The 26409-nt window shown below is 38.8% G+C and overlaps 1 protein-coding gene across 1 annotated transcript in view; it reads right to left on the reverse strand.

Moving 5' to 3' along the window:
* Positions 1-26409, reverse strand: part of SVEP1 (sushi, von Willebrand factor type A, EGF and pentraxin domain containing 1) — a 119751-nt gene that overhangs the window by 79598 nt on the left and 13744 nt on the right. The window contains exons 2-3 of the mRNA XM_027910715.1: positions 23353-23608; positions 21955-22131 (exon numbers count right to left, since the gene is read on the reverse strand). Of these exons, the coding sequence (XP_027766516.1) occupies positions 21955-22131; positions 23353-23608 (433 nt within the window). The remainder of the gene's footprint in view (positions 1-21954; positions 22132-23352; positions 23609-26409) is intronic.

Below are 26409 nucleotides of genomic sequence, written 5' to 3' on the forward strand. Positions count from 1 at the left end.
TTACAAAATTCAGGAGATGTCTTCATAGGCAGGGATTTGATGAAATACGGTCTTTTTGCTCTCTGCCTTGAATTATACTCTTCAGGAAATAACCACAATTATTTTAATCTATTTCACAAGGATGATGTGTGAAATAGGGGAATGACTAATCAGGTGCTGCTAAACTGAAGTTTTGACTGATCAGATTACTACTTGAAACAGAAGTCAAGGACACTTGTGCTGAAAAATGTAACTCCTAATGAAAAGTTCAGAAAATATTCTCAAAAAGTTACATAATATTAATAATGAAACCCGGCCAAAAAAGCTCTCACTCCATTAATTTCAATGTCAACAAAATGGCCACACTTCTCTTGCAGACTGCAAGTCAGGTGTCATACTCTCCCCTCAGTACAACAAGTTTGTACCATTTGACGTAGCTCTAAATGGTATAAAGAACTGTACAACCACAAACACCCTCAAGTGCCTTTCTCCTTACATAATTAGATGTGCTCTGCTTCTGGACCTACTCTCTCCTATTGAGCTGTATGTCCTGGAGTTCAGAGATTATGTCAGCATCAGTCTCTTCTTGGGTAGATATTAGACCAGTTCTGTCTGTTTTGCAAGTGAGGTGCAAAGATACTCTGACTCTGTCATGAGATAATTTATTTTTATATGCCAAATTCTATGGAATATACCTCAAAAAATCTGCCCATATGAACAGCTGGCAATCACTCTTTCCAGAAGAAGCATGATTCTTTTCCAAAGAAAACACTTTTGTTTGCTTTTCAGAAAACTTTGCAGGTTTATTTTGCAGAAAGAAACTGAGTGCCTTACTGTTAAGAGGTAATTTTGCGTGCTGTAAACTGAATTCACAAATTTGTATTTTAAAGGCAGTTTTTAGAAGCCAATGAAAATGTCGATGCAGTAAATGATATAAATACAAAATTAAGTATATAAGGAAGGAAATAGGGAACAAAAATCCAATCAAACTTATCTGGAAATTTTTCATTTTTGTTTTGGAACTTTCAAAAAAGCATTTGGAAAAAAAAGTCCTTTCCTACAATTCACCTGCTTTTCCCACGCAAGACATTCCTCTTGGTCTGTTACTACTTCTTTCATCTCTTCTGTGCAGAAATTCCCACCTTGGACATTACATCTCTCTGAAATATTCTCTCATGCTTCAGATGATCACCTCCAAAACGGCAAAGTATTAGAGGTATTACTCTGAAATCTCTGAAACACTTCCATATGGCATTTTGTGGAAGTCTCAGTGAATCCTTTTTAAAACTGTATGCAGCACAAAGTGATGAAGTGCATCCAAAAGGATACAGGAAAGAGTGAAAATTAAGCATCACAGGGGACCTGCTGGATGACAAAACTGCCCTCCATATGCCAGTTGAAGTAAATTAGTCTCTTCTGTTCCTTGTGTGGCATATAAAATGACATCTAAACTAAGTGTTTCTCCAAAAAAAACCCCACCACAAACCAACAAACCCCCCAACGCAACTTCTCTCTTTCTTGCAACCTCAGCTTAGATAAAGAAGCAGCAGCAATTTTCTGTTTCTGTTTTGAGAACTCTGGGATGAAAATAATCATACACTCTCTGATGTGAGCATTTTTAACAATAAACCCAATAATTTGCTTAGGGCTTTGAATCAGTCTGGCTTTGAAGAAAATGATTAATTCTGAAATCACACTTACAATTTGCTCTTTCCACTGAAGTAGCAGGGGGTAAATAACACTGTTAACATGGTTATTAATGTCTCTACTGAGAAAAACATGTTTTCCCAAATGTCTTGATTCTTTCTGAATACTTCAAATATTTATCACTGCCTTTACAGGAAGTTGAACTATATCCTATCTCAGCTTTTTACGTAGAATTTTCTTCAAGTCTGAATCCCTGAACTGCTCACTGATCCCACATATTCCCTAGATATTTTCAACTACAAAACTCCATACGACTTACATTCATAATTTTCACAAGATAACAAACACTAGGTTACAGAGCTATTTCCAAGAGTGTGAGATTACACAGTCTATCCTGCCATGCCAAAAAGACGGTTTAAGAATGGAATGTAAGCACACTGTGAATTTCCATCACAGCCACGAAGGTTAGCCTGGCCACAGTTCATGTTAAAACCATCCAAAATCAGTTGTGGATGAGCAGAGCTTTGGCCATCTGCTCTAAACTGTCCATACTTGACCCAGCTAGACTGCAGACCCAACCCCTCCTGCCCCAGACAGCAATACAGCATGGCCCAAGTCTACACACAGTGATGCATTCCAAGCTAAGCAAGAGCTTGAGGGTCAAGGACACCTGAGGAGCACATGTGGCTCAGTTCGTGACTGATCATACAGGTTTCTCTCTGGCTTTCCTCCAGGAGTCAAGCAGTGCCACATTTTTGTTGCATTCTAGTCCCCCAGTACGCACCCACCAACTCTGCACAGTCAAAAACTGACCGTAGGGAGGCATCATATTCTCCAGTGCTAATCCCTAAAAACAATTTAAACTTTTTTTTCAAGGTTTGCTTCCCCTTTCCAACAATGGTACAAGAGGCCTCAAAGCAGTGTGTGAATGAACCCCAGTGTAAATAAGCATCAATCTGGCACTATCAAGAGTGACTGACAAAAAAGGTAAGAATTTAAAAAATGGGGAAAAAATTTAACAGTATCAGCTTAAAACAAAAAGGAAACTTATGTGCATATCTGAATACATGATTTGCTCAACAAAAGATTTAACTACTTTCTATATCTGAACCACGTTGTTCTTTGCCCAGAAGCAAGGGGAGGGGCAAGGAAACTCCTTTTGTTCAATATAATTCTCCTCTTGAGAATTGTGAATGCTGAGTTACACCAGAGGATTACTTCTTCATTACAGGATATCTGGAAGTGGGGATTAGTGTGCTAACTCAAACAAGCATAAGGCCCAAACTCTCCAAGTGTACAAAGACAGCTCACACTGGTTGTCACCAACAACAATCTGCTTTCATAAAATGGTAGAAATTCATAAACAATTCACATGCAGATTCTATTGTCTGTGGTAATAACAGTGCACAACCTTCTGACCAGAAATTATAATGAAATAATATAGGCTTACTTCAGCATGCCTCATGCATTTTGCTACCCAGTTACACTCTCCTAGGTATACAAATAACTGAAAACCTCTAAGAAAATCCAATATGTCTCTTCTTGTTTTGAACAGTAATGGGCTTGATGACACCTTAGGCCACCAACGGAACACACTTCCTCATTTATGCTTAAGTTGCACATAGAAAAGAAATCACTAGAAAGGAAATATGACATGGGTTTGCCAGAAAACAAAGACCCATGTGCAGACATAAAAACACTTCAGTCAACTAACTGTATTGACAGCATAACTATATGTCAAGATGTTGCTTCAAGGTGAACAATGAACACGGAATGTTAGGAAAGTCCACTAAAAAATTAAAAGACAGACTTATAAATTCAGTAGCAATCCTGTTCTGCCTGCCTACAATAATGAAATCTTTGACATTCTAATCTTCATGCATGAAGAATTTAACACTGCAAAAGCGACAACATAAACCAAGGTATATTTCAGAGATTTACTGAACAATTAACAATTATTATCCATTTTGGCTTTTTGAAAACTGCAAATACTAAAGCCAGTGGCAAAGTTAAGCCAACCAGTACTGAACCCCCATGATGGTGTAAAGACTGAAGTCTGGATTTAAACAGTTGGAGATCATGTGTCAAGGGATTCTACTCTGTGATACAGGACACAATTCTTCCTCTGAAGGTACATGTGCAAATTTTAGGATAAACAATTCTGCCTTAAAAAGGTAAGACTTTTAAAATACTGGGAGAGCAGGCAAACTAAATTTCCTCTTCAACTACACTAGTGCTCTAAGTCACTGAAATGGAATTATTCTTCAATTATCCCAGTGTTAAGAGAGAGGAGAGTCAAACTCCATGTATTTCAAAGATTAATTTGAGGGATTTTGTATTTTCTTCAATGCATAATTTCTCCCACTAACTACATTTACTAAGTAATCCCTGACACGAGCCGTTCTTTCCACACTTTATGCTAATGAAGGATCCGATTAAGAGTTTATCTTTTGCAGGATACAGCAGGAATCAGCTAGGCAATATTCTGCTCTCTCCTGCAGCAACTTGAGCTCTATTCATACACTGCTACTCTGATGACTGTAGTCTATAATTCTCATTTTTTCCCCATAAGTGGAAAGCCTAAATGAAATGACACCTTGATGCAAATCATAAATAGTCCTTATAACTCAGCCTCCAAACTTCTGAGGAAAGAAAGCCTAGTTTTCCATTTAATCAAACTGGTTTTATGCTTTGGTAATTACTTTTATGACACTGATCACATGCATACATATTCAACAGATATGTCCCAGAATCAGTATTCCATGAATACCTGTTCTTACTTGGTTTGCTGGTATCCATAAAAGATGATGTTACTCACAGGTTACAGAATCTCTAAGCAATGAACACTGGATGTTTGTATTCCATTATTCCCCTGTTTCCTTAGTTTTTGTTACTGGACATAAAGAGACAGGAGATTTTGGTTGTGTAGATCTTTAACTTGACATACACTGCCTTATATTTTTATTCATTTATTGGAAGTAATGTGAAAAATCCACAACTAAAACCTCAGACTAACTCACATATATGTCCTTGGAGGTGAACTGCAGTCTGAAGCTGTGGGGTCTCTACTCCGCTGACTTACTTCATCTAAGAATCTTATGCCTTGGCAACAGCACAAAAAAAAATTAAAACAAAACAAAACAAAACCCCCAACTCTTACCTCAAAACACTGTAACACCTCCAGGAAAAAAATCCAAAAAAAAAGAAAATTAGAAAATATGTCACTCCGACATTCATGTGTGTGAAACAAATGCTGTGGTAGCTGTATCTGCCATTAGTCATGTTTTACATTTGCCACAATGAATATATGCTTTATAAGGATAAGGCATGCTGCCACAGGGGGAAAATGGAGATCCCTGTTCCACACCATGCAGCCACAGACTTCCTGACACTTTCACATCTGCCGCTGCAGAAGATGAGTCTGGCATGTCCTCTAGTACTAGCATGCAGTGCTGCTCAAACTTCCCTCCTGTCTCCAAAACCATCCCGTTGCTGCTGCTCTATTCATTTGTGTACGGCCTCTGCAAGGGAAGATGATGAATAACACGGGACACATACTGACAGAAGCTATGACTGCATGATAGTCCCCAGTCCTCTGCCATCTCCATGTATTTCACAGGCTATCTCCTAGCTGTTGCTGTAATTATTTTACAAGCCATCCCTGGCTTAGACTAGCAGAAAAATAGACTACCAAGGCCTCTGAAACGTATCTTACCGGACCTGCACATGAAGACTTTTAAGCCTGCTTCTCAAAGACTTTCCCCATGCTGGGTCTCTATCATAGACACCACCTCCAGAAACTACAGCTATTGCTGTCACATTTAATTATCTGGGAAGGCGTTTTTTCTTAAGATCTTCTATATGGTAGGTTTGTCAGGTTGGCCACACTGGGCTCATGAAATGCACTTAGAAATCTAAGGAGAAAGAAATCCAAACCTTTGGCAGATACTGTAATTCACCATTCTGCAGCCTGCAACATGTACAATGCCATTAAAAAAAAAAAAACAAAAACAAAACCAAAAAAACCCAAACCAAAATAAGGCAAAGCATGCTATGATTACAAAAAATACACAAGGAAGTGGCTTTAGTTAAACATTTGACATGTGTGACTTGTACAAAGACTGTAAAGGAAAAGGGGGAGCTTGTGTTTATGTGTATGGATCAGGGAAAGATTTCTGCTAAGTCTCAGCGTGTTCTCCAACTCTTTAATATCTCCTGTTATCCCCAGCATGTGCTCTGCATTAATTTCAGACAGCACTGAACCTGCTCATCCATCTGCTCTTTGTCAGTATTCCTTAAGCATCCTTCTCACAGCAACATGATTAGCAATTTAACAAGCTAGATGTCATCTTTGTTCCCATTAGATATATTTTGATCCATCTCTTTATTAGATTTACAAATTTCCTCTCAACCAGTAGGCTGAAACAACTCAGAAGTTTAGCTACTTCTATACATGATATATAGGGAGGGGTTCATTCAAACCTTTTAACTGAGTTTACAGACATTTAAACTGCAATATTTCAATACCAGGTAGAATTTGCAGAATTTGCAATGATACTACCTCTAGATCTTTAAGCACTTTAAACAATCATAACAAACTTTCAGAGGAAAAAGCTCACTCCTGATGAAAATAAGGATCTTGAATCCTCTCCCATGGGGCAGAAGCATTGTAAAGCTGCCTGGAAGGAGATGCAGTCCCTCAGGCGAACATCCTGTCCAAGAACTGCAAGCACCTGCAACAAGCATCTTTCTTCAAAGAGAAAAATCTGCCTGGTTGAAGAATGGTAAGCCCAAGAGCTATCCCTGCTTGTAAAAGTTAGGAAGGCTACAAGGACCTTCTCCACAGGGAGATCCTGCTGTGCTGAGCATCCCTGGGTTGGCCTGGGCCCAGCACATTTAGAAAGGATTACTGCAAACCAATGATTCTGACTGCAAAATATCCTCTTCAGTCACAGCAGTACCGAGAATTTATAGAAAATTCACTTATGCCCAGTTTTAAGTCTCTTTTTTAAAAAGCAGACCAACTATTACATACATTAGAAGCATGGTGAGTGCCTTAAACAGATTCATACTTGAACCACACTTGCAATGCAAGGACACAGAGCTGTTAGATGCATTTTAAATGTTTTATAATGATAGAAACAAAGACTACTATATAAGCTTTTACAGAAAGTAGCATCTCTTTTTGTTTCAAAGCATGTGGCTTACTCAAGAATAGAAAAAGAAACTCCTGATTCCACGCTGGTATTGTAACTTCAGAAGAAGCCAATCCATGTTTCATTCAAGCTACGTGTTCACAAGATAGATCCTGACGACTTGTGCTACATATATATACAGAAATGGTGTTCATGTATTGAAATTAAGCTCTTTTGGTTTAAGTCTTAGTGGCATTTTAGACAATTCACAGGTTTGCCGTTTTCACAGACATAAAATCCAGCCTTGGTGATACATTTGGAGGGGATACCCAAAGCAAACATAAACATGCCTATCAGCTGAGAGTATCAGCTCATGCCAGCATTTTTGACTTTTGGAGCTTGAATACTGCTTTACGTCCTCATGTTCCTGAGTATTTCTAAAAGTGCAAAACAAATTTCAAAACTACAAAAAGGTCTTTCTGGGAAATTAATTCAGTTAACTGTGTAAAGTTTGCTATGCAAATAGAGATTATTTATGAATTTACGTATGTGCAAATGAAAGTTTTGTTTTTAAAATTTCACATACAGTTGAACCCTTACTTAAAAGGGGAAATAAATTCTGAAAATGCTTTGCTCAGAGCAGCACTACTATACAGTAGGCTCCTCTGGGCATGGCCTATATCATGATCACAAATACACATTCCTCAGCAAACCCTGATCACTGCTGATGTGACAGTACGTGCTACTCTAAATAGTATTGTCTAAGAGCTCTGTGTAGCTTCCTGCTATTTAGAAAACACTAGTTCTGTAACAACTTCTGATGTACTACACCCAGAGGAATCCGGACAGAAGTGAGAATCTACTCCACTGCCTGTGACTTTTGGACATGCTGAAATCACAACAGAGCAAGCAATGGCTCAGCACAGCCTACACTTTAATCCAGAAGCAGGGAGCAAGAGGCTCATGTTACAGCTAACTCTACACATCACCTTCTCCTGGGATTCCTCAGTTTAAACAAAATAAGGGACTGGTGTTCAGAAGTCAGCAAAGTATGCATCTGAAGCTTCACAGTACCGCGAGGTTTTTGCAGTGAAGAACATGCCTGGTGGTTCAAGATTCATTTCCACTGTGTTCACCAACTCAGCAACTTGAATAGTTTTCTGTTCATGGATTCTTGGGACTTAACTAAAAATTACACTCAGAGCAAACTGGCTTTCCTGAGAGCAGCAAGTTGTGTGAGGAATCCTGGAGTAGCTGAGAGATTCCATATTCTCATATTTTCTCCTTCTCATTCAGGCAAAAATTGTGAATTTTCTCTCTGGCAAAAAATTAATAGAGCCCTGTATGTTCCTGGATCCTTCTACTAGACTAATGTGAAATGCTCCCTTTCTGCCTCCAACACCTATTCCCCGCAGCTGCTGGTTCTTATGATCATGGAGATAAAAAAAACCCAACAAACCAGATACCTACTTCTGCCTCTTTTCTCTGCAGATCAGAGCAGTTCCTGTTGCTCAATCACAGATGAGGAATGCAGCAAGTAAAAGTTATTATAAACAGGAAAGTGAAGCCATTTCTGCCAGACCTTTAATAAACTGTCACTACTGCATTAGGTGCCAAACTTGGCCCCTTTTCCACATCTCTCATTTTTATCATTAAATATACTTTTCAACAACAGTGATTATATGTCTGCTAAGCAACATTTCTGAGTACTGAAGATATAGCACGTGACTGTGCAGATGGAGAACATATGTCAGTATTTCCATGTTTATTTACTTAGCAGCCCAGGGTAGGAAACACAGCTTTTGGTTAACTTAAGATGGCTAAGCACATGCAATGGCTCAGGCCCGTAACCAGGCAATAAAAAGTGGTGGTTTTGCCAATTATTTTTTTAGATATTGTGAAACTAGCCCAGCTATCCCTGGGCTAGAGTTCAGCACTATCCCTGCGTAGAGTTCAGCAAACTGTTGTAATCTTGATGCTATAGTTTTTACTTAATTCCTGGAATCACTACTGATACCCATGATTTACTGTGAAAAATGCCATAAATCCCACTCTTCATTCCTCAAGCGAAACTCTCATGGAAAGTGACAGGATCATCTAAATTATTTTAATATTATCTAAATATGTAGATCAAAAAAAGGTCTTGTTTGTGGAAAGCAAGAGCACTGAGATAACTAAACTATTATATTCACTATTAACTGCTGTTTGCTCAAGAAACATTTGGAAAAGTGACTGCTTCTCACTTAATTTTCCCCATTTTGCCTTGCCCTCCCCTCTCATTTCTTTGCAAGATATAAAGGAAGTCTTTAAGAACATATCTGACCCTTTCTAAAGCAGTGTGTGCTGCAAGGAAAAGGCTCACCTCAGATCTGAACTAAAGAAATGGTTTTTGAGTACTAAGTCTTGTGGCTGCCAACAAAGTGAACTCTACCACGGTGAAAACTATACTAAAAAAAATGAGAGATAAAAAAGATTATGTTGCGGTATCTCAACCACACACTCCCCCTCAGACCTCAGATCTCAGACCTCAGACCACAGAAGCCTCCTTCTGTGAAGAACTTTTACTAAAACATTTCTGAACAATATTTTTGCACCCCCCACTAGGCAGCCAAAAAATGGGTCTCCATCCCCTACCCACTCTGCAAAGACCTGATTTTTTGCAATGCAGAAGTTCTCCCATAAAGAAAGAATCCCTAGATAGCAAGTCATGTTCCTAAGGCCCCTCCTCGCTGTCAGTATTGACCAAATGTGCTAAAGTAGCAACCTGCAACATCCAGGGGTTTTACTGAGGGGCAGTTGTTTAAACTAGAATGAAACTAGAATGAAACCAGAATGAAACACCCTGCTGCCAGAAAGGGAGTAGGGAAATAGCAGAGTGAGACTGCCTCAAGAACTGCCAGGTGCTCAAACTCTCTGCACATCTTACTGAAACTGTGCTGTGTCCCCCACTTCTCCATCCTCTTCTCAGCTTCAAAGGTAATTTTTCCGCTCTGAAGTGGCAGAATCACTTGTTCTCCTTCTAAAGGGCAGCAAGATTCTTTGCATGTTTTGGGAGATAAAAGGTCTGCCACACTTCTGGTCCTACCTTCTCCTTAAACTGTATGTCCTTTTTCTAAGCTATTTTGTCATAAATAAGACTATCTACATCTGCAGAGATGGAGAATAAGAAGGAGGGAACACTCTTAACTGCCATCTGAAGTAAGAAGAGGGGAAAAAAAAAAGATAAGCAGTAATAATTATTAAATCACTGCTTAATGGATCCAAGACTTAACCCAAGGCAATTATTAAACCACAGATTTTAGGTTAGAAAATCTATTTCTAAACAGCACTTTATTCCAATTAGTTAGTTATCACAAGATAATTAATGCAGTCTAAAAGTATCCCTGTTTTTCCTGAGTTGGAGCCAAGTTCTTGGCTAGTTTCTTGCACTTTTGCAGACTGTGAACCAGTGAGAGATGGAACTGACAGATTATAAACTCTCTGATGTAGGAATGTATGAGGCACTGCACTTTCAATGTAGGAGGCCTCCCAAAAATTACTTTAGAAGTAATGAGAATAAATCAATCTCTATCATCACTGGGAGTGAAACTTAAGATGTTACAGAGAGCTTTTGGAAACATCATTTTCACAGACCTTGAACTTACTACCTTTAGTAGTTGTCTGTGCTTCATCCCTGAGGCAAAAACAAGACAACTATCAGCTGTAATCCATCACCTCCATCTGTTACACGGGAGAAATAGGTAGTTGAAAAGAAACAAGGGAACAAGACAGCAATAAGGAGCTTCTCACATGCTCTCAGGGTGCAAAGTTGTCTTCTTGTCTGTGACAGAGTGGAAAATTCCCAGGCAGCACCTGAAGAAATGCTGGTGAAGGTGAAACGCTATCAAGAGAGTGAATATGACAAAATCTTGGAGGCTGGCAGAGCGTGAGACCTCATTTATCAGCTGGAATTGAGGGACAGGCAAACAGCATTCTTGGGGCCACAGTGTAGCTTAGTACTGCTTCTAGGCCAAACTCCTCTGGCACCTAGGCTAGGAAAGCCATTATCATGGATGCGTTTTGGGCTCATCACTGCAAGAAAGACGCTGAGAAGCTGGAGTGTGTCTAAAGGGTAATGAAGATGGAAAGGGCTCTGGAGCACAAGTGTAGTGAGCAGCATCTGAGAAAGCTTGGCGGTGTTTAGCCTGGAGAAAAGGAGGCTTGGAGGGAACCTCATCACTCTCTTCAGCTACCTGAAAGGAGGTTATGTGAAGGGGGGGTCCATCTCCTCTCCTAAGTAGCAAGTGAGAGGGTAAAAGGAAATGGCCTCAAGTTGCACCAGGGGAGGTTTAGGTTGGATATTAAGAAAAGTTTTTCACCAAAAGGAATAGGCTGCCCAGGCAAGTGGGGGAGTCATCAAACCCAGAGGTATTTAAAAGATGTGTAGACATGATACTTCGGGAAACGGTTTAGTGGTGGACTTGGCAGTGCTATATTAACTGTCAGAATCGATGATCTTAATGGTCTTTTCTGACCTAAATGGTTTTATGATTTTATGAGTACTGAAAAGGAGCATCACAGCTAAGAAGTGAAAAGGTAGGAAAGAAGGTAACCCTCAGCTATTGTTACATTAAAGAGATACTGCCATAGGGTGCCTCAGTGTCTGAGGCTGGTATGGTCCTTCGCAGTCCATTTTTTTGTTATCACATTACTTCTGTTCTCATGGGTTTGGACTGTGGACACAAGGTGGGCTATGTGGTCCACCAAAAAAGCTATACATGAATACAGCTTGGCTACTGTCATTGCTGGATTCAAGTCACTAATGAAGACCAAGTGTCCTTGCCTTTGTGTATTCCTGTGCCATGGCCTAACCTGCACCTCTTAGCTGCCATTGTGACAGTTTTTTGAAGTGTTTTTGGCCAATCAAGAAGAATATGAGTGCTCACAGAAGTATCATGTTTTAAAAATGGTGTTGCATTTCATAAGGCATTGGATTTTGAATTTCCATTCAGAAATAAAAGAGGAAAAAAATATATATGTTTTACTGCTGAACAATTCACAGTGATATAAAAACTCAAATGATTTGCAACTGACAGCATATTTTGGTACTCACAAAGTTGAGGAAAAGGATTAGACTGTAAAAAGAGGGAAACTCAGCATTTGCATTTAATGTGATATTCTTTGCCAAGCTTACAACAGCAATAGGGCTAAAAGACCAGAGTATATTTAGGTACACATACTAATGTCTTTATGAGACAGACAATAATAGAAGTCTAAAAGAAACACCAGCCTCACTACATGTAGCTCATGTATAACCATGAGGCTTGTTAAGCATTTCTTATGTTCTGTGTTGACACTATGACTTCTCAGAATAAGCCTACTCACCCCCTCACCCTCCTCCTCATATTTAGAAAAACTTAGTCCTGTGAACTGAGTTACTTGAGTGACTTTTGCAGCACTTCATATTCTTGTAAGAAAACCCCTCTTCATACCTGCTGTCTTGACACTCATGGCACTGCTGTGTCGCAGAGGTAAAACAGATACAGAAGATTTAAACTAGTTATCTGCTGCATTTAAAATTACTGGAGCACCTCCACCCTGGAGGGCTGTCTCTATCTTGATACAGTTTTAAATACTGCCTATGTGTACTTCCAGATAAAGCATTTTTTAAGGGGAATACAGTGAGAAGGTAGCAAGCACTTTTCTGCCATAAAATTAAAAACTGGAGCAGAAGTGAGGACTGACAACAGCCATAGAAAAGTTATACTCTTAACTAATCTGTGAAGTTCTAACAAAAAACCAGGCTGGAACTAATGGTAATAAAGTGTGGAAAAAGACATGCAGCATTAGTAGCCACAATGTAGAAAAGTTCTGGTACTTTATCTCCTGGCAATTTTGTTTGAGAAACAAACCATATGCAACAAGGACATGGAAACTTCACGGGTATTTACTAGCATTTACAAGGGAACACCCTATCTTTGAACTTTTTGGGGCAAAACTCCACTTATTTTTTAGCTATCCTCAGAATGTTTCTTTTGACGCCATGGGAAAAAAAAAACAACACACCCCAGCAGATTTTTATAAAGGTCAGGAGAAGGAGCCAGATCTTAGGTTGCTAAAATAGGCGCAGCTCCATGGAAAATCAGTCACACGGAGATTTCTGCTATTCCTATATGCTTTACACTGTTAAAAACTTGCAATTTAGTCCTTAATTTTATTGGGTTTTGTTTCAAATCTGTCAGGTCCAAATTGTATCTAAATGACATGACTAAAATTAGACTGTGTGTTCAACTATGTTATACACACTTAGAAAAATTAATGTTTCTCAACACCCCACCCACCCCGAGGTCTATTAATTCTTCCCCCTCTTGTTGACTAAAACACTTCCTATTCAATAAATTTCAGACTAGGGAGAAAAAAAATCAACTTCTCAAACTGCATTGGAAGCGTGAGTTGCTGTTCTGGCTTTGTTTTGCATGGTAACAAATTAAACCCTAGGGTTTTGGCCTGAAGAGGTTCCCAATTTATGTGCAGAGCCCTGATTCTCCTTTCATCAAAACATCAACAGAACCAGGAGGAACCAATTTCCTGTTTGATGAATCTGATCTATGCTGCTGCCTTCTCTTTCCCAAGGGAGACCAGACCACACTCCACTCTGCAGTTAGTATTGTTTCTGAGTGAGAAGTTTTTAGAGTGACAGAAGAAAAGAAGGCTGCATACAAGACAGTCAACCAAACTGCTCCATTCTGGCTGTTGAGTACTCAGCAGATATATTAAACTTATAACAGAATATCTGCAGCTTACATGACCTAATTCTGCTCTAAACTGAATAGGTTTTTAACCTGTTTTCATCAAGATGTTTTTTTCAACTTACTCTTCCTGCTGCCCACTGCCTTTGCTCAAGTGGTACCAGAACTTGAGGTACTTCTGGACCCCCAAGGCTGAAGAAATGGGCCCATACCCCGAAAATGATAGTTTAACTCCTTCCCCTACTAATTGGGAGAAAAGTAGACAATTTTGTTTAAAATGTTGGAAGGAACAGAACTCCCTAGCCTGGGTAGAGTAAATTTCACACCATAAGTCCAGACAAGGATTTAAAACAAAATGAAAATATTCCTATACTCCATGTTAAATTCCAAATTGATTCTGAGAGTTAAGAGTCAAATTTGTTCGACTAAGTGACAAATACACTGCATATAATCCATCAAAATCCAAATGCAGAGACACAGGGGATGCCTGATTTTATCACATTAAGAGCATTATGCTCCAGCCTAGTTAAATTAATCAACTTTGACATGACTTTGTGAGCAACTTTATTAGCTAGAAATCCTGATACATATTCACAACCTCATATGTACCGGCACTAAGATTAAATATTACAAGTTAATTGTAGAGTAACTTACATTCTGGGAATGACTTAAGTAGTTACAGGTGAAGCTTTGAAGCCTTACAGAGCCACTATGGACAAAACAATTAAATAAAAAAAGTTCCTAGTTTCTTAACCTCTCTCCTCTCTTCAAACACTCTTTGCTGTATACTGCTGTATTATTTCATTGCTGATGTACTCTTTCAAGAATTTTTTTTTTCACTAACACAAAAGCTACTTAAAAGCTCACAGAATACCAAGATTTCTGCTTTTAATTTGTGAGAGAGCACAAAATCAGGAACAATACACATGCACACTTTTATGACAACATCCTGGCTATGTGTTCCTGACAAGGTAGCGAAGGCAAGATGTCACCATGTGATCCACAGAGGTAACCAAAGAATGTTGCAATAGAAAACTTTTCATTAAGCGACTCAATGGAAAACTATTCCAATAAGTCCCTGGTATGATGCAAGTCCCAATCCTGAAACAGATTCTCAAATCTGCAAGACCAGTCAAAGGCTTCTCAAAGGCCCTTGTTCACAGAATCACAGAATATGCTGAGTTGGAAGGGACCAACAAAGATCATCGAGTCCAGCTCATGACTCTGCAAAGGACCATCCCCAAGAAGCACACCATGTGCCTGAGAGTACCATCCAAATGTTTCTTGAACTCTGCCAGGCTTGGTGCTGTGATCACTTCCCTGGGGAGCCTGTTCCAGTGCTCAATTGCCCTGTGTATGAAGAACCTTTTCCTTATATCTAGCCTAAACCTTCCTTGACACAACTTCAGGCTATTCCCTTGGGTCCTTGGGTTAAAATGAGCTTAAACTGTTTAAAAATCAGTGACAAGTGGCTGATGAACATTTCAAGCAGTTAAAGAAGGTGTGTTCAGCACAAACTTTGTAAACTATCACCTCTCCCATGATTGCACAGCTGAAAAAGAATGTTTTCAAACCACGTAAAATCCCAATAAAGGTAAGAGAACCTGCTTTTTATCCTGTCTAAAGTCTCAGGGAAAAGTACAGGCATAAAGGTAAAAGTTTTCCATGCATGTGACCAAAGGCTAAACCTAGCTGATGCTGTATTTACACTTGGAGCTTCTTCATTGGGACGACTGCACACAACATTTACATTGTGGCCAAAGAACAGCTTGGGTGCTCCATAGAGAGTCTAAGTCTGATTGGCACAAAAAGCTGGAGGTTATTTCTATGTCATGTGCATTTCTAATCAGAGGCCTGTTTCTGCCCCTTATAAGCCCTGCAAATGGTTGGTTTTTCTCCTCAAACAGAACATACTTACTTTGTCTGGAGGTTTTATTTCACGACATTCTGAAGGGAAAAAGCACTTTCAAGACAGGAAAAAAAAGTAAGTTGTGCATCAGAAGTTTATTTCAACAAATTTATTTCACAAAGAGATTTGTACTTATTAGGAAAGAACAAATGTTTGGGCATAGGAATTTATTTTCTAAAGCCTCAGATGACATCCAGTTGGAAAGGATGGGATGTTTTTCAATACCTTCCACAGATGTAAAATTACACATCTGCTTTTCTGGTCTGCATACATCAAAATTGAATCTGTGTTTTCATCTTCACCTTACAACTTAATTTTTAAAGAATTTCCTCAGAAATTCTGCAGGAATGCAGAGGAAAACTTTTGTGTTCATAGTTTTTTTTTGTTGTTGTGGGGTTTTTTGTTTGTTTTCTAGTTCTTTTTGTTTGGTTGGGTTTTTTTCCACTACAGTTAAGTTTAAAATTCAAAGGAAACAAGTGGCATATACAGTTACAAAAATATATACCACAGAAATACTGTTACCCATATTAGCTATCATGTTACTTAAAATTTTTGCTTTTGCAACAGAAGATGTATATAAATTGATACACAAGATCTGCTGAAGAGAGCAAAGTGAGTCACTTGTTCCAAGGACCAGAACTCATTAAAACTATTGGAAATTCTGTTATTCTCTTCAACTGGCTTATCAAAGCTATGGATATGGTTAAAAACCACCAGTAGCTTTGTGTGCCGCTTGTTTACGTGAAAACACTCGTATCAAATTAACTAAGAAAAGCTCCTTTTTTAGAATTTTGCAGGCACAGCCTTGGGGTTAGACATTAGAACTCTGACATCTTTGTTATGGTTTGCAGAGCTCCGTGTCTGACTCTAGAGTTTGTTAAAAGATTTTTACTAATGGATCAGCACTGGTGAGGCCACACCTTGAGTACTGTGTTCAGCTCTGGGCCCCTCAGTTCAGGAAGGATATTGAGGTGCTGGAGCAGGTCTAGAGAAGAGCAACGAGGCTGGTGAAGGAACCTGAGCACAAGTCTTATGAAGAGAGGCTGAGGGAGCTGGAGTTGTTTAGTCTGGAGAAGAGAAGGCTTAGAGGTGACCTCATCACTCTCTACAACTGCCTGAAAGGAGGTTGTAGCCAGGTGGGGGTCGGTCTCTTTTCCCAGGCACCTAACAGTAAGACAAGAAGGCATGGTCTTAAGCTGTGCCAGGGGACGTTTAGGTTGGATATTAGGAAGAAATTCTTTACGGAGAGGGTAATCAGGCATTGGAATGGGCTGCCCAGGGAAGTGGTGGATTCACCGTCCCTGGAGGATTTTAAGATGAGACTCAATGTGGCACTTAGTGCCATAGTCTAGTAACCAAGGTGGTAGTGGATCAAGGGTTGGACTTGATGATCTCAGAGGTCTTTTCCAACCCAGCTGATTCTATAATTCTATGATCTGTAGGTTTATATGACACAAAACAACACAGTAGCAGCCACTTAACTTTTTCCTCAAGAAAAGCTCTTTTTTCAATTTGTCAGTTTTCAATTGCTGCAGGTCTCACAAGGAGCCTTCTTTTACTGATATCTAAGTTAGAACTGAAGAGTATTTTTCTGATTTATAAATTAAAAGCAAAGGAGAAAAGAGGAATCAAAACAAACTTCTGCCAAGTTTTAAGATGTAGAATCAATGATTAAAAGCATGAAATAGCATTGCTTTGTGAGAACAAGAAACTAAGTTCTAAGAGCTTAAAAATCTGCATTTCTGTGAACTAATTCAAACCTTCAGATTCAACAGGCAAATTCAGCCTGAAATCTTACTATGTCTGCAAACGTTCTGTACACTTTCTTTTTCACACTTCCTTTCTTGCTTTCTTTTCACTCTTTGTCTGTGGGAATCTCAAAGTGCTGTTGGTCGTTCTCCTCATGATCCATTCTAGGCACCCACTGAAGAGTACTGGTATGTTATTGTATGTTTTGTTAAGTATGGATCCCTTGGGACTTGGAGTGATCTTGTAAACTCATTGAAAATTTCCAAGTACTGTCTGATAAGTTCAAGATGGTTGGCAAAGCTTCATTAAGCCAGTAACTCCTACAGGGTAGATAAAGAAACACCTCCCACAAAGAAATATTGAGAAAGGGTGATTCAGCCTCCAGTGGGGTAGACGCTCCTCTCAAAAGGGAAGGAGGAAAGAGATAGAATGGCAGAAGAGATGTTTACTTTCCTTTGACTAGGCTCTTGGAATCACCACTGGAAGTACAGTTCTTCCTGTGTCAATAAGACAAGAGCTGCTAGCAATATACTAAAAGCTATCCAATTTATGAACAGTGGGTTTTGTTTTGCATTCTCAACAGGAACAATCCTGAAAATCTCATGGAAGAAATGCTCTGCTGAAAATTAGGTCCACAATACAAGAAACCACAAAATGCAAATCTCCTCTGCCTTGCTGGACCTACATCTTCTTTGTTTAAAGTCTTTCCAGTGAATGTGTTCTGAATCAAAATTTGTAAAAAACAAAAAAAAAGAAAAAGTGAAGTTTTCATATGATTTCAAGTTTCATTGGAAAGGTTCTTTACAGATCTAAACCATGTGGTGTTTTGAAGAAAAAACTGTTGCTCTAGTGGTTGTGCATGACTGATATGCTGCATATTCCTAAATAAAAGCCTAAGCAGCCTATTAAATACTCATACATATGATTGTTGTGGATCATGTGGCTGAATTTTTGGTAATAGGGGGCCACAGAGATGATTTCACTTAGAAGTTACTAGAAGCTTTTGCTGTTCTATGAAAAAGCCAATGATAGCCAGCTCCAGGATGAACTTCCTACTACTAGCCAATAATATTTGCTTCTGTGATAACACAGGAAGAGAAGCTGGTGTCGCAGAAGAAATTCCAGCTTGGGAAGAGAGCAGAGAAAAAACATGAGATAGCAATGTAGACTCCAAGGTCAGTGTAGCAGGAGGGGGGAAGAAGAGGCCCAGAGTCCTCCCTCTCCCCCTCCAGCAGGGGAAAGACTGAAAGCCAAAACCCCTGCCACCTGTGGAAGTCTATTGGGGAGCAAAGACCCCCCTCTGCAACTCACACCGGAGCAGAAGAGTGCATGAGGAGGCTGTAACCCTGTGGGAGACCTAAGATGAAACAGAGTCTTGCTGAAGACCTGTGGCCCATGAAGAGAGAAACCTACACTGGGGCAAGTTGTCTCGAGTAGGACTTGTGGCCCTGTGGGGGATCCACACTAGTGCAACTCATTCATGACCCAAGGGACAGCAGATTAGGGAAGAACTGTGGTCCAAGTGATAGACCCATGCCAGAGAGTTCCATCAAAGACTGTCTCCCATGGGGAGGGACCCCACAGGAAACAAGGGAGGGACTCAAAGCCATTATCCCCTGTAACCGTGGTGAATGACCATGGTGAAGCAAGTTGTCGCCTTGCAGTCCATGGAGACTGTCAGAATGCAGAGAGAGAAAGCCCTTTGCACCTGATGAAAAAGTGATTCCCCAGGACAGTGAACTGAAAGGAGTTCCTATCTAAGAGATGGATTTTAACAGCAGCAGAAGCAGCCGCTGGCTGTGACTTTCCCCCTTTTCCCATTTCCCTGAGTGGCTGAGGGAAGTGGGGAGTGGAAGGAAGGTGTTGTGTTTTAAGACTGTTTTATTCTTTTACTCTTTAGTTCTTATTTTACTAGCAATAAATTTAGCATTTAGCTTAAGTTTGTTAGCAATAAATTTAAGTTCTATTCACTTTGAATCTGTTTACCTATAAAAATTAATTAGTAAGCGAGTCTCCCAGTTCTTATCTCTCCTCAGAAATTCTTTAACTTTTTTTTTCCTCTCTTCTGAGAACAGCAGAGGGGGAAGGAGGGGGAAAACCAGTTTTCAGTAAGTGTTTAAAATCCAGCCAGGGTGAAACCATGATAATGAAGAAATTCTACATTTCAATAATTATACCTAAACAGTGAACCACATATAAACAAAAGAACAAAAAACCAGCCTAGATTACATGGAATTAATTTACCAGTTCTTTCTCATGAACTACACATCATCTCTTCATGGATGCAAAAAATGGAGTCTACATGTTCAATAAAAGAAACTAGGAGTTACAATACAACAATTTCCTAATCTCCCCAATAATTGCTCAGAAGTAATTGATGAGATGAAAATGATAGGTATCATCCTTTATTTGCATCATCTTGTATCTTAAAATAGAACTTTACCAGAAGAGTCTTGCCTCCCTCAAAAAAAAAAAAAAAAAACCAACAAAACAACCAACCTGTGAAAAGGCTGTGTTAAAGACATATATCCTAATCTTCTATGACAGAGATCTGTATATTTGTTTTCTATAAAAGGTGCAGTTGCCTTGAATAGGTCACCTTTTTACTGGTGAAATGGAAGACAGTCTTAGTAAAAATCAGAAGATTTATTTTTGCTGATTTCTGTATTTTTCTTTCCTTGTCTAGTTTGAAACTCAACATTTGTAATCAAGGAAAAGAAGGAGAAGAAAAAGTGAACAGAATTGAAGAAGTAATTCCCATTAATTGGGACTGATTACAATACTGCCTTCCATCTTCCTCTCTTTCCCTTCCTTTGCAACAATTGTCACAGATGTCTCTGGCTGCATGAGGCTCCTAGTGTGGGCCAAGAAGCTTTTGTTTGGTCTGCTTTTTAAAGTAGAGAACAGTCAGTCTGTTCCTCCTCCTGTGGCACATCACCAACAGTATTACAAAGAACAGGAGGAGGGCACTGAAGCCAATTTCTGCCTTTTGGTACCAAGCATGTGGCTCCTATTTTATTTTATAGAACTTTCCTAGAGAGTAATTTCTGGTAGTTATGAATTTTTACTATGACAATTTTTACATGTTCCTCTGATGCCTCATATTTAAAGCCATAGAGTGGTATAATGCAGAAAACAAGCACATACAGAAAAGATCCATAGAAAATAAACAAAATAGCAAAAATAACAGATATGTCACAGAAGAACAATTTCTCATCTTAATGAAAACTCTTTAAAAAAAGCCTTACTGTATTTAACAAACATAGGCTAGTGGACTATTTGCATGTTTAACCGAACAAAAGCTAAAAGTAACTCAATTAAAATTGAAGTCCTGTTACCGTAAACTTGCCACAAGTCCTCTTGCACATTATACAGTGAAGAAAAGTTAAGATGCATTCTTAAGATTCCTTATGCTTTACAAATCAACAGCTTTACAAATCAACAGCTATGCTCAGCTGCGAAATGTAAAAAAAAAAAAAAAGGTTGGAATCCTTTTCAGAATAAAAGATTTCAAAGTAGGCCGTTTTTCCTTCAAAGAACACATATTGTACTGTTTTTTATCTGTCTTGAAGAACACAGCAGTTGAACAGAGCAGACATAAAGAACAGGTTTGAGTTACTCAGGTAAAATTCTCCCTAAAATACATGTATACAACTTCAATTACTTTCACATACACAGCAGATGGCTGCAATCATCTAATACAACCCCCTTCTAAAAATTTATTTCAGAAGCACCTGCCAAAGAAGTAAAATTACAACTTCAGTCTGCAGCCACAAAGTACCCATTTAAAGACATCTGACTTTTACCGGTTTTGGTGGCACTTGAGAGGTATGCTCACCCCATCAAAAGAGTCTTTCATGTAGAAAGGGCAACTCTAAAATGATAGGCACGTTATCTGTAAGAATAGCTCAAAACAATATTTAATGACACAACCTACTGATAGAGGCAGAAATGCTGTATCTGTTTTCTTCAGTAGGTTACTAGGCACCTAAGGTGGAGGAAATTGACAAATGAAACTTAACTACATTTCTCTACTCATGTTGCACTCAAACCCCAGTGAATTCCTGCCTACCTACAGAACAAAGGAAAGGTATTACAGAAGCACTTAGTGAACTGCAATGTGTTAACTGGCAGGGAGTATAAGACAATTGATCAATTTCAGCAAATAACTGTAAACTGCTGTTATTTTAACCATAGACTTTGAATGCATACTATTAAAAGGACATTTCCAAAAAGTAGTAACAAAAACAATCTCAGCAAAATGTGATGACAAGTTTCTCTTTAGTGACCCAAACGCTTTCTTCCTCTTTAGTAACTGAAAGTCAACATGAGGGAATTAAAGCACATTTACTTGACTGTAAGTTTTGCCAGGAATTTATCCTGCAAAGATCCACATAAATAACCCCTCTGCAAACAGGAAAGCTTATAAGAAAGCTCAAAGTGTGATCAGAAAAATTCATGAAGAAAATAGGTACTATGAACAAAAAATATTACCTGAGCCTTGGTAAACTCCTAGTAACAAATTTCTGATGTGCTGCATTTTAAGGAAGTTTTACTTTGTCAGAACTTTTGCCCTATTCTTACCTTTTTCTTGTGAATCTCTTTGAGCTATTGCTGAAGACAAGGTATCAGGTGAGTTTAACTGCTAGGGCTATTCAGTGTCTTCAGTCTGAGAGTCTTCCAGACTTGGATGCATTCTGATCTAGGTGCATATCCATAATTCCAAGTAGATCTTTTCACTCTAAACTCGAACAGTGACGTATTCAGGGCATAGAGAGAAACCCAAATACTGAGACATGAGACTCACCTGTGCATTCATGCTGTAGTCCTTTCCCGTAGTATCCTTTTTCACATATACACTCAAACTGGCCAGTGTGAGTACCACATTTACAGCTTGCCATGATGTCGCAGCAGTTTTCGTTTGCCTCACAGAGATAGGAACAATGTGATATATCTTCTTGAATATAGCTGCCAGAGGGTAGGTCTGAAATAGTATTAACTTATTAACAAAAAATTGAAACAAAAGTTCTCACACAGCCTCATTCTATGCCACTAGCAAAATGTTCGTTGAAAATCCTAAGTTCCAGTTCTAAGTAGTAGCAACATTAGCGTGAAGCAGAGCCTTGCTATGCTCAAAATGGAATAAAAGAAATAAACTGGTCTCCTTGTTCTGGAAAAAGGCTCTCTGAAACCCACGATGCACTCAGACTTTTTTTACTTGGCTTCATTTGAGTCTAACACTGCCAGAATGCAGTCTCACTCCTAACAGAAGCTGTTTAGACAGCTTTTCCCAGCTTTGGTGGATGCCATATTTGGCATCGGAAGAGTATTTGGTCATGGCATGTATAGCAAGTTGGTCATATCATAAAAAATTTCAAGTCTTTCTTTTGGCACATTCACACAGACCAATCCAACCTTACCTGGAACAAACAGAATAGCAGTAAAGCACCAGAAGGGCAGTAAAGCCCTGCTTGTTTGAAAGCAGCATGTTTTTAAAAATTGTAGCAAATACATGCAAATGTCTAAGGCATGCAAATACATTTCTAAGCCTCAATCAAGCCTTGCAAACAAATGTTTCATCATGTGTTCTCATCTGCTTGTCTAAACCTACTCTAGTTTTCAGGATGAATTTTTTTTTTTTAGAATATAGCAGATAAAAAGAGGATAAACCCAAAACTTATTCCATCTTAATCCAAACTTATTCCATCGCTTATGCTTTCCAGTTTTACTAAATGTATAAGGTCATAAACACACACTGTATTTACTCTTATACAGAGAGATCTAAATCAGTTCTGAGCAGACTTAATTTTGTTGTTATGTAAGACACCAAAAGGTATTAAGTCTAGTCCTAAGGTGTATACTAGGTACCTCTTTAGGGGAATCATGTGACTGACTATAAGGTTCATCCCTCCCAGCAAAAGTTACATTGGGCTAAGAATATAGTCTGTTTTTCATGGACAAAATGAAGAGCTAAATGGAGGTAAATATGTGTACACATCAATGAGGAGAATTTTGCTCACATTTTGTTCATGAAAAGTTAATCAAATAAAATTTATCCTTTTAATGGAGGAACAAACACTTCCGCTAGAAAGTATGAGAAAAAAAAAATGGGAATGAACACTACATGAAATGTAAAAGCAAGACACTACTGGAGATCTTTCTGTTCAGACATCTCTGTAGATTTCTGAGGTTAGTACATTAATACCTTCATGAAGAGCTCTGCGTGCCAGAGCTTCAAATTCAGTAAAACTGTGAAGAAGGTAACAATGATCTTCTTTTGGGTGGGAAGCCATGTCATTCAGTTCTCGGATATTCCCCTGCCATATCCCAAAGGTGAAGATCTCCACTCCAAATTCACGCAAGGATGCTGCGATGGGTCTTGGGTCTCCCCCATTGGAATATCCATCAGTAATGAGAAATATCACTTTCGTGGAATTTCCACGGGCATGACGCAATATTTGCTGTAAGAGAAAGTGAAATTGCACACCTCAGCGAAGAGTTCACAGCGGTTGATCTGTACACTACTTCCTTCGTGATTTGACTCCTTTTATTTGAATTATACAGATAAATGAGGCCCTTGCAAGCTCTCCCACTATAACAAAGGTTATAGGAGGTTATAGAAGCAGAGCCTGTGATTAAACAAGGCCAAGCACTGATTTACATTTCAGTCGGTCACGGTCTGCACAATCACAGAAATCACAACACCATCTGAAATGAAACAATTCTCACATTGACTGGTAGTCACCCATGAGTCAGACAGCAATGATTCTGACCAGTGCTTTAGCAACTTTGTTGTCTTCAGTTTAAATAGGTAATCCAAACATTAAAAATCTAGTGCAAGATCCAAAATATGATCTAACATATTTTAATGTAATCTTATGTTTTGATCCACTAAATTATAAACCACACTTCTGATTTATTCTTAGTCTTCTCTTCAACAACCATTTGGACTGTTTAATATTTTGACGCCAACGCAGCACTCCCCATCATCCCTACCGAATTCTGCTTTTCTCCCTTACATTGGTTTGCTAGGATCACTGCAGATTGTCCATTACGGCATCAAAAACTGCCTGTAATCCCTTCCACCGTGCTGCTATCTATAGATTAAGGATCATTCTTTCTAGTACTCACACAAAACACTTGAGGCACTACTCAGTAGTGCCTGAGTGAGAACAGACACCACAGATTCCTGCCCATTTCATCCCTCCAGTCTGACAGTGCACTACTTCTAATTACTCTCTAAGTACATTTGGTTTTGGATGACAGGCAGATCATCTCCAAAAATGCAGTGTTGACATGCCATAAACTAGGAACCACACTATGGAGTTACCATGCTGATTAGCCACTATCTGTCAGAGTCTGCGTAAATAAGGGACCAGTACCAATCTCCTACTGCAACCCTAAAGAAAGGGATTGTGGAGGTGTACTTTCTCCTTCCTTTGTGAACTTATGTTCACTTTGTGAACTCAATACAAAAGACCATATTTGATAGACCTATGAACGATACTCCAAAAATCATGTTGTTGTATATTTATGCCACCCTTAACAAACACAAATTCCAAAACTGGAGGTGACCTGAGTTGAGTACTTTTATTACAAAATCCTAAAGTATAACTTATGAAGTAAAATCACCTGTCTTTGAGCTCAAACAAAAGCTTACAGCCTAGATAAGTCTAAATAACCTGTCAAGTTTTTATATCCCTTCTCAGTAAGCCAGACCAGGATGATCTGATTTCAGGATGATTTGATTTTGATTTGTCAGCTCACTGATTTCAGGTAGATACTAGACAAAAACAAGTACACAGATTGCAAATCAAAGCATATACCATGTGGTCTGAGAGACTGCCAAGCAATGTTTTGCTGTTGGACTTGATTTTGTTACTGCTTCTATGCAAAACCCAAAGGGAGTGAAACAAAATTCTCTCGGACAAAAATATCCTTCACAAATCAAGCCTATTGTTCCTCATATTGTTTAAGTCACACGTGGAAAACCAGAATGAAGTGAAAAAACAGAATGCAACAGAAAGCTAGAATGAAAAGAATCAGGAAGAAAAAAGACAAGACAAAAGACAACATGAAGACAAATAGGAAGAAAAATACAAATGCCTTATTTTAAAAATGTATTGTAGAACTGAAAGACAAAGGACATTGCAGGGAGGGAGGGTAGTGCTATTTATAATTAACATATAATTAACTTATTTAGCATTAACTGCGCTATTTTAAAATAGAATATAAACAACTTAAACTTCCATCCAACTTCTTTAAGTGTTCAGGCTGAAATTCTCCACTCAGGATGTTTGTCTCAAGCTGTTTCAGTGAAAAGGGCTTTTTTTTGAAAAATAAGATGAAGAAAACATATGTTCCATCTGAACTTATTTGATTTGGCTACCATTGCATCTTTGATCTTTGAAGAATGAACTTTCAATCTGCAAATCACTTAATAAAGGTGGGAAAGTATGTCCCAAATACATGCAAGTTGTGGAATATGTGTAACTGAGGGAAAACCACAACTTACACAGGGTTAAGAGACATAACGGAGATTGCCAGTGTAATTCTCTGAAGATCCCTACATGCGACTTGCTCCAGCAGAATACAATTTCAACTCGTGATTATGTCATAACAGGTACAGAAAGGGGAACAAAGCTTAATTTTTGAAGGATGTGGCTTTGCAATTTCTGTAGTATCTGTTTCCCTATCCATAACACAAAGGTGCACAAACTTTGAAGGTGAAGGTAGTGGATGGCATTACACATTGCCTTAGTTCTTCAGCAATTGATACTCAGATAGTAACCAAACTTCCATGTTTTCCTTAAATATAGAAACATGACTGCATGGACAATGAACCAACTAGCTTGAGCCCCAGTAGTCTAGCCAGGACAACAGAGATCTCATAAATGATTTAATTCTGCTAGTAAATTACCAGGGATCTCTGTTTTACAAACTTAGACTGCCAAAAATGTCCTCTGAAACTGCTGAAACACAAATTCTTCATGTCTTTCTATGCGAAGAAGGAAGCTCCTGATCCCATGAACAAATGCTTACCAAGCCCTCTTAAAAGATGAGCACTTGAGTAAATGGGAAGCATCAATAAAAAAAAAAACATTTTTGAGGAGCAAATGAGCATTTCTGAGGGGAAAATATGCCTTAGCTACATGACATTCAGACAAGGCAGGCAGCAAACAGGTTTTCTGTTCTCTGCATCTCAAAGGGCTATCACCTCTTCAGGACAGCACTTCTGTCACACACAGACTCAAACTGAGCT

Source organism: Empidonax traillii, unplaced genomic scaffold, assembly GCF_003031625.1.
Source record: "Empidonax traillii isolate 1590-97213 ecotype Southwest subspecies unplaced genomic scaffold, ASM303162v1 scaffold3:size4013460, whole genome shotgun sequence".
Lineage (NCBI taxonomy): Eukaryota > Metazoa > Chordata > Aves > Passeriformes > Tyrannidae > Empidonax > Empidonax traillii.